The sequence below is a fragment of the Atta cephalotes genome (genome assembly GCF_000143395.1).
Source record: "Atta cephalotes unplaced genomic scaffold scaffold00036, whole genome shotgun sequence".
Taxonomy (NCBI): domain Eukaryota; kingdom Metazoa; phylum Arthropoda; class Insecta; order Hymenoptera; family Formicidae; genus Atta; species Atta cephalotes.
Genome location: NW_012130100.1, coordinates 2824100 through 2834329, shown reverse-complemented (window position 1 = coordinate 2834329; position 10230 = coordinate 2824100). Strand labels below are relative to the sequence as shown.

Here is a 10230-nt window from a genome sequence, read left to right as displayed (position 1 = left end):
AAATGAATGTAATTTAGTTTTGAAAGTTATTGTCTCAAAAACCGATTTATTTAAACAAGATAAATACCTTAACCAAAATATTTTCTTTCGTTTTGTGTAACTTTTTCTGGTAAAAGATGGATTACGAGACGATAAAAAGATTCTTTTTTGGAGTTGATCCAATTTTCAACAGATCTTTGAAATTATGAAAGTATGCTGCAGTGACCGGAACAAGTGAAAATCACTCTCTTAATCTCGTATAGTGAAATCTCGAAGAGATTGAAAATTTAATCTATCTTGGAAAAAGAGTGAAAATACTTTTATTTTATTGTTCAAGAGTGGCAAATTTTCACTCTTTTTAAAATAAAATTTACTCTTTTGGAATGAGATTCATTCCAAAGAAGTAAAATCTCCCTTTGTTGGAATGAGGTTCTGTCTACCCTGCCATTACACTTCAAAAAAGGGATTGAAATTGGAATGTCTCATTTCAAAAGAGTAATCTCGTGGAATAAAATCTCATCTCTAAAAAAAAGTGAAAATCTGCAACTCTAGAATAAGAGTGGCCATATTTTCACTTTTTTTTTTCAAGACGCTATATTTTCAGTTTCTTCCAATGAGATTTCACTCCACGAGATTTAGAGAGCAAATGGAGCATTATTTGAAGAATACGCGGGGTGCAATAAGACTTTCCATTCCAGTTCTAATAGGCTTCACTATTAAGGTTGAGTATTATCTTGCAAAAGGACTTTGCGTCATTTATTCGGTATTGGAAATTGTTTTTTATTTGATGCTTGCTTTCATTTGTATAATATGTTCGTTAATACGTTCAGCGATGATAGTTTCTTTCGGATTTAACAATTCATAGTACACAACATCTTTTTGATTCCATCAAATACACAACGATATATTTGAACCGTGAATATTGCGCCCCGAAGTGAATGTTGCTAGTTGGCCTGAATTAATCCATGATTTTTCTCATTTGAGATTATCGAAATAGATCCATCGCTAGTAACAATTCAATACAAAAAATTCCTTTTGTCCGATGATCAATGAAATATAATATAAATGTTCAATCGATTGGCAGTGGCATTTTTCGATAAGTGATGTGGAACCTATTTTCTTTCTTTATGAATCTTTCCCATATCAAACGTTTAGTAATCGTTGTATGATCAACATTTAATTTTCTGGCAAATTCTGGAGTGAATTGTACTGAATTTTCAATAATGATTGCAAATCAGCATTTTCAATAATGGTTGCAGATCATCATTTTTCAGCTTTATTGATTGTCCTAAGCGATTTTTGTCGTTAACATTAAAATCACAATTGATGGAGCAATATTATCATAAATTTCCATCAGAATTTTATGATCTTCAGTTGTCGTTTTCTTCTGATTAAAAAACAAAAGCAAGGCATGTAAAAATACTTTTTAAGAAGCTCCATTTTTTTTAAATGGTATAAACCGATGTTTATACCATTACTGTGTCTATTATTAGTAAATGATTAATTATAAAGTAATAAAAATAAAGCATTAAGAAACAATAATTGCGATTAGAATGTCTTGGACAACACTGACATTAGTGCCATCTCTTTCAAAACTAAATCCTGATAAATGTGTAGATACTTTATTGAGTGCGATAATATATTGTTACGTTCAGTGGACTTCTACGATTCTTTCTTTTGGAGGTCTGAAGTTTGTAGCATTATAATAGACAATTACAAGTAACGAACAAGTCAGAAGAATGCTGAAAATTTAGAAGTTAATAAAATTTTTTTTCACATGGAAAATTGAGCCAAAAATCCAGTATCTCTTCGTAAAGTCTCTCAAGAGATAAAAATCAATCAAATATGCATGAACAGCGGGGCCAAAAGGACACCAAGAACTCCTTGGACATCGCGATTAAAAATATATAAATTGTTTGGGAAAACAAGACCAGCGCCAAGACATTTCTCTAATGATCAAGTCGGGGACGATTCCCATGAGTCCGTGATCATAAAATCAAGAAATGGTTAGATGTTTTTGTCCCGTGCCGCTGCACATGTGCTTTCTTGATGTACCTCTGTATATCAATTTAGTGAAAAGCGTCATAAAATTAAAGCGATTTCGCCGAACACTCTTTCCTTCCTCAAAAACATTTTAAACTTTGTCCAATCCTAGAACGAGAAGAACTCTAACCAATAATTAACAAAAATCTTTTCTTGTCTCCCCATAAAAATTCCACCAATTCGAACCTGACCCCAGGGGGATCTCTATAGAGGGTAAAAAATCTCGTGTCTTTGCAGACGTGTGCCTGACAGAATTCTAAGACAATTTTTCATGTACAAAAATTTCATCCATCACTTACTTTTTGAGTTATTAAAGGATAAAGTTAGCGAATCACAGGTCGCGTATAGAAGGTAAGCAGGGACGGCGCCGGGTGCACTCATGCAAGCTTTGCGAGCGACCCTTGTTGCAATCAGTTATCTAAAAACATAGAGTTATTCTGTCTCACATAATAAATGCCCACAAATGAGCACTCACACACACACACACACACACACACAAACGCGCGCGCGCGCGCGCATACGCACACGCTCACGCGTGCGCGCATGCAGATATAATGAAGCAAGAAAATTGTATTGTTTATTTTTATTGTTTATTTTTATTGTAACATTTTGTTTTCAAATTTCCTAATGAATAAATTTAATAATTGTATCGTAGAAATAAAGCCTTGATTATTTAATTAATTCTCTCGTGTTCATCCTCTGTTCCCCTGAGATTACACTGGGTTCACATGGATTAAAATAACGATTTCGTGTCATGACCGAAAGATAAGGAACCGTCGAACATACTGACATAATTGACATAATTATAGCACGACATGGCACACTGATCCAGTTTTGGGCCCTTAACATATGTGCGTTCGACTCGTGATCCGCTCCGCAAGGCGTTGATCGCAAGAGAAATTCCAATCACGTTCTTCCACTCTAATCCCTTGGAAATCTGGACTATGGATGTGGACCTCTAAAACTAGTATCTGTACACTCCTCTCTAGCTCCTTGGTTCCGGCTGGAGCTCGAACATAACAATGTGTTCAATTTCGTTTATTAAATAAGAGTAAAATATAAAATAAAGCCTAAAATATAAAATAAAAATTTGTTTCCCATATTCATTCCCATATTTAAAAAAAAAGATCATATTAGTCATGAAGTATCATGACTTCGCGACATTTAATGAGCTTAGGTAATTCTTCGAAACTTACGAATATATTGAATAGAACTGCAAGCATTTTCATAAATTTATGTCCTCTTGCAAATTCATTCATTGATTTATTCTAAAAAGAATCGGATATTTTATTAAATGTAAAATTATCTTGGTAACTTGCTTGTTGGAAAAAGTTTTATCAAATTTTAAATCGAAACATAAAGATTTATTTCAGGTTTATCAAATAATACAGATAACAGATAATTAAAGATATATAAGATGTTTAATAAAAAAAATTTAATTAAAAGTATATTACGATTATTGCGAAATAGTATTTCCAATGAAACATCATATATGCTTATTTGTAGTCGATTATGTAAAAAACAAATGTATGTTACGATTTCAAAGTGTAATTGTTTATGTAAAGTATTTAAGAGAAATACCTGTCGGGAATGTTAGGTACAATACTTTCGATATCTATCGAGGAAGCACTTTGGACATCTTTTATGTCACCTGTGTGATTACCATGAGCAATAATGCAATCAGAAGCGTAAGTGTCAATTTATTTTCATTTTGAATCACTTCAGAGTTCGTTATTGGATTGTCAATAACTGATGTTTCTACTGCAATTTTCATAGATGTCATTTTTCGGTTCTAAATGAGTGTTCTGTCAGATTTGTTTGTCAAGTGAGGATTACTTTTGAGATTTTGGCTAACTATTTCATCTGGATATTGATGCAAAACATTTTTCTTATAATAATACTGTCCAACTTTCTTAGGATACATTGTTCTTTATTGTATCTTCTTTGTTGTATCAATGATTTTGGAATTTCACTAGTAACTTTAAGTTGAGATACATATCCGATATGACTAGGATAGTGAACTGCTTCGATCGTTTCACTGACAATTGTGACGCTTTGCATTTTTGTTCGTTTAGAATTCAAATTTTTTTTCTTGTTTATGTGCTTGAATAGCAATTGTTCAAATTTCTGACGAAGTGCTGGATAATAATTGTTCATTTAAATTGTATGATTTGTATGAGAATTATGTTCATGTAAATCTATATCAACAAAAGATTTGTTGCCTGACACTTTTAAAGATGCTTTTGATTGATCATCTTTCTGATAAGTTGGATAACTTGTTGATGTCTTGAATAAAAATAAATTGTACAGATATATATCTTTGTTAAAAGAAGATTGATAGAGAAGATATTGCCTTGTTTTATATGAGATAAAATGTCTATCCAATCGCTTTGAGTAGATGACAGTATTTTTTTGATCAATTTGAGTAGTACCAGAGTACCGATTGTAGTTGTTATTTATAGAAAACAAAATATTGGAATCTGTAAATGTATCTTTTTGATAAGAAGAAATATTCGTTTCAGAATTCGAAACAGATCCACTTTGTATAGAATCCTTGATAGATTGCAGATTGCGATCTTTTTTTCAAAAATTGCGAATTATATTCGTTATTTGGCTTAGTAGTAAACAATGTTTGATGGAACTTATCAATGCTATAACTTGGTGATTCAACATTCGGCTTTTTCTGACAGATTAAGATTGTCGTAATCATATGGTGTCTTGCTAGGTTTCTTCTGATCATTCAAATTCTATTGTTCCTGATATTGTGGTTTATTGAGATTAATGAAATGATCTTCATTCAGTCCATTAATTAAATCACTATTTTGTAAATATAGATTTCTAACTATGAAAGGAGGCAATCTATATCCATAGGCTAATGGATTCGGATTATGGGGATCGTTAAAAGTATAAGGAACATACGGTTGACGTGATAAATAAAAATTTAGTGAATGAGGAATAGTCATCGGTATAGGTTTTCCCTGCGGTCGAAAAGTTGAGCTAATAGGAAATTGTTCCTGGATTTTAATATGTGAATTGTAAATACCCTCGTTTACAAAAACAGGCGCGTTTACGGCATTATTTTGGATCACGATCGTGATGTTGTTATTTGGACGCACAAGTGGCCTTTTCACAATGATATTATTTTCTTGATTAACACTGTTTTGGAAAGATTTTAGAGTTGTAATTTTTGTATGTTTGGGATTATTTTCGGGATGAACTTTTCTCCTAAGATGGATGTTTTCCTCTTTTAATCTAGAAATAGAGAAACTTATGTCGGTCGCCGCTCGTTTAACTTTTTGCGAGTTGTCGACGTTGCTTTTGAATTCAGATAATTGTTCAGTCCAGAATTCAAGGTTCAGATGTCCAATGGCTAAATCATCGCAAGAGAGACGTTGATTCTTCAATACATCCGTCGCGAGGAAAACAAATGGTTGTATGGTTTCAATGTCATCCATCGTTTGGCACAGTACTTGGGCCAAAGTGACTTGTCTGATCTGTTGCAACTGATTAGCGGTAAAACTGCTTTCGCTGTTAGGATTTTCATACCAGAATCGATCGCCACGTCGCAGGTTACTAAATTGTTGAGCGATTATACAAGCGAAAGTCGGACCAACTAGACCGCCAATTACTGATTTTTCTGCTAGACCAGCCGAGAAGAGGTCAATATCCTCCACCGATGAGTATAATGATTTTAATTTTCTTATGACATCCAGCGACATCACTTTATTAAGATCCTCAAAGGTTCTTATCGGACTCAAGCTGCAAGGCTCACGCCATCGGACATAAGGCGGTAAACCGTGATCTCTACCCCGCTGAATATTGAGAGAAGCAAGATCCATGCCGAATGGAAAACCAGGCGTTTGAAAAAGATGATTAGTCATCTCTTCGGTTATGAACTCGTCCCGCCTCTGACATGGTTGATTTATTAATCCTAGAAGAAGGCGATCGACAGATCCTGCTGTGTCCAAATTCGCAGAATTGGTGAACTCGTCATGAATCGAAACATCTGTGACAATATTTATTTTTATTATCGAATACTGTTCAATAATAACTTTATTTCAATTAAGTATAGATTGTATTACTTAATTATGACTATATTATACTCTAAATGCATCACTGATACTTTCCATTTTCGGATTAGATATTTGCATCAAGTACTTAAAAAACGTTATATCTGAATTCATGTATCGTGATTTCAAATTATGTATTTAATAGTTTTTATTTTAAATTCTTATTTTAAGTGTCAACAAAAATATAAAAATATTAGAACTACATAATGTATGTGTAATTTAAATTGATAAGTAAAAATATATTTCAAGATTTTTAACTTAAATGCTTAATTCAAAAATAGAATGTATTAGTGCTGTCAATTATGAATATCAATCGTAATTGTATCTTTGCAACGCCGGTTGGGGAAAGAGAGAGTAACATGATGTGAAGTGGATAACGAATTGTTAATTTTTTTTAAGTATAATAATAAATGAAGAGAAATGTTTCATTCATTAGAGGTTTTAAGTAATAATAAATAACAATTTCTTATAGTTTGAATTTAGACCATAAAAGTAGACAATATATTAAGAAATGTGTTTTGGATGCATTCGCATGTAAGTTTGTAATATTTGTTTATAAAGCATAATATAATTAGAGCAAATACTTTTATTTTTTAATAAAATTGCAATATTCCCAGCTAATGCTAAATATTTCCGAAATATTCACGAAAGATTTCTAAAAACCTTCTAAAAAAATAATTTCAAGATAACTCCGGAATATCTCAAAATATTTACGAAATGTACAAGCAATATTCAAATATCGGTTAAAAATTCCGTTTACATCTTTACATATTTAGAGAATGTATATTATATATATTATGTATATATATATATATATATATATATATAGATTAATGTGTGTTTGTTGTTGGTGTCCAAGAAAGCCTGATGCCTTTAGTAAACAATATTCTCAAAATGATCACGATGTTGAAATCAAGGAATATAATCGAAGATCCGCAATCATCGAAACCTCAATCACCTTCGCGCTGGGCTCAGCAACGGAAATAATTCGGTTCTTTGGATATCTGAGATCAACCGTTTATGATCTTGTGGCAAAATATGCAGCTTTAGGATAGTCCACGAAGATTCCAATATGCCAGGGAGGAAAAGTCACTCGAAAGAACGCACCGCGAGAACTCTCGCAGATCTGTACATACGAGTGCGTCACAAAAATCCGGATCAAATAATTTCTTTAAATAAAATGTTTTTAATAAATAATTAAATATATACAAAAAAATCTTTTTACATGGCACTTCGGGAATCCCTGTAGAGCACAATTATTCGATATATCCCCCCCATTAGCTTAAATGACGGCCTCTAATCTGAAGTGTTCGCACGCACACTGTAATGTAGTGCTGTTCATGTCGATGAATGCTGCCTCAATAGCGGTCCTTAATGACGTCACATTGAAACGCCGAGATTTGTTTGTGACCCTTTCAACTACGCTCCATAGCTAATAGTCTAAGAGATTTAAATTTGGACTGTTGAGAGACCAAAATTCCTTGGACTAAAACATATCGATATTATTTGAGAGCCAATTTTGAATCAAATGACTCGTATGAGCCTTCACCGTCCTGCTGAAAAACATGTGGCCTTCCGGACGCCACAGTTTCCAGCCATTACATCCATAAGAACGCGCAATCATCCGAAATCAGCACTTGAATTCTTTTAACGACTGCCAAAAAACCGAATTATTTCTGTTGCTGAGCGCCCAGTGCGATGGCCTTCAATGAACTGTTCGATTATACTCCGCACTTGTTTCAACATCGTGGCTATTTTGAGAATATATGACTGTTTATTAGAAGCATCAGGCTTTCTCAAACGTTAACAACAACATAGCGGAAAATTTAAATTGAAATTTGTCCAAATTTTGGTGACGCACCCCCCTTGGCGAAAATACGGAATTTTATAAAACATTGACAATTTCAATGACGATTTTGTAAGAGTTTATATTTTCAAACTTTATAAAAACGCTTACGAAACACTATTGAGTTTGAAACACTTTCAGAACGCTTATGAATACAGAATATATTGTTTCATAAAAATAGTTCTGTAATGCTAATGCTTTACAAAGATGTTCAGTAAACACTGATGTTCACTGTCAAACTTTTCAAACATTTAGCAAACGTTTTTCTTAATACCGTGAGACAAGCATTTTTCTTCCGTTTAACAAACGTTGTTTCAATGTGAAACATTATTGAGTCTTAATAAAAGTTTTGTAAGGTGTTTATGCAAACGGCTTAGAAACGTCCAAAAAATGGTTTCTTCAACTCCATAATACATTTTTTAATAGCATTTTTTCTTCGTTTAGCAAACATTCTTCTACATATAATTTTCAAGTAGTGTACAACATCGCTATTAGAGGGACACAGAGAAATTCAATTGCTCACATTTAAAAAACCACATCGAATAGGATAAAAGGCGCAGTACGATGAGACTTTTTAGTGAAAAATTTTGTACCTTTATTTTGATAAAATGTCTGAATTTAACAGACTTAACATTTGAACTGAACATTCATGTAAATATCAAACATTCATGAAACTTCTTATTTTCAGAAAATGCCTTCCAAACGCTGCAGCGTTGCAATTTCCATTTTACGAATACTCTACTGGCCTCTATTTTCTAATACTCTACTTTCTAAATTCTCAACAAATTCCTACAAACGCTCATGTAAACATTAAACAAATGTTTATGAAATTTCTCATTTTCGTCAAGGCCTGTATATACGTGGACAATTTAAAAAGTTTCTTAAGTCGGAAAGAAAACAACATTTTTTCGGAAAAGTTTCATTTTATTTTTCAGTATATATTATATATATTCTCAACAATATATATATTCTCCCTTTAATTCACTTAGTCCAACGGTGCTCCAATTTCTTCCAAAAAAGTAACGATGGCTCAAACTTTACAAAATAGGCGTTCGTGGCGGGGATGACCTCCTCATTCGGCGCGAATTTCTTTTCTTCGAGCCAAATCTTCAGGTTTGGGAAATAAACCTGTTTTGTGAACAAAAAGAAGTCGCATGAAGCTAAATCTGGAAAATATGGTGGATGGGGCAACAATTCATATCGTAATTCGATCAATTTTGCGGTAGCAATTGCGGATGAATGGAATAGTACGTTATTATGGTGGAACAACCAACAAGTTGGTATAGTTTTCCTATAATCCCTTTTCTAAGTAATCGATGTGAATGATGCCTTTAGAATCCAAAAAAAATGGTGGCCATGATCTTTCCAGCCGATGGAACTGACGTGGCTTTCTTCGGGGCCGATTCATTAAACAAAGTCTATTGCTTCGATTGTTGTTTGGTTTCGGATGTAATAGTGAATCCATGTTTCGTCACGGTCACATATCGATGAAAAAATTCTCATGGATTGCGTTTAAACCAATTTAAACACTCCTTAGAGATGGTCATACGCACGCGTTTATTCTCCACCGAAAAAGCAAACGCGGCACCCATGATGAGCTTTCTCGTGCCCAATATTTCATGCAGGATATGAAATATCCGTTCTTCTGATGCCTACCATCTCTACTATCTCACGCAATTTCAAATGGCGGTCACTCATAATAATATCGAGTTTTATTGATTATTTCTTCGTTAGCAATTTTCGGGCGTTCACTGCATGGTTCATTATCAGTGTTGGTGCGACTACATTTACCAAAAACTGATAGTTGGTAATGAAGAAATAGATGTGTCATGAACCTCTTGCAACTCTGCTTGAATCTGCGTAGCTGTATTCCCTTTCAAAAAATAGTGTTTTTATCTTACACGAAATTCTTTTTTATCCATTGTTGAAAAAATGTTTGACTTGCTTTGTTTAACTGCTCGTAACTAAATGACTAATGAACGCAATTGTCTGAAAATTTTACAGCAACTATAAAAGATGATATACCTTTTGCTTATTATGTTTTTTTTGCAATACGCGTGCCATCTCTGTGTGACTTAAGAAATTTTTCAAATTGCCCTCGTACATATATATACATACATACATACATACATACATACATACATACATACATACATACATACATACATACATACATACATACATACATACATCCATACATACATACATACATACATACATACATACATACATACATACATACATACATACATACATACATACATACATACATATACACCCACCACCCCCTCA

General features: G+C 33.1%; 1 protein-coding gene across 1 annotated transcript in view; it reads right to left on the bottom strand.

The window, feature by feature from the left end:
* Positions 1-10230, bottom strand: part of LOC105621716 — a 135732-nt gene that overhangs the window by 14654 nt on the left and 110848 nt on the right. The window contains 9 exon segments of the mRNA XM_012203176.1: positions 3604-3701; positions 3704-3952; positions 3955-4110; positions 4112-4197; positions 4200-4365; positions 4368-4436; positions 4438-4593; positions 4595-4709; positions 4711-6028. Of these exon segments, the coding sequence (XP_012058566.1) occupies positions 3604-3701; positions 3704-3952; positions 3955-4110; positions 4112-4197; positions 4200-4365; positions 4368-4436; positions 4438-4593; positions 4595-4709; positions 4711-6028 (2413 nt within the window).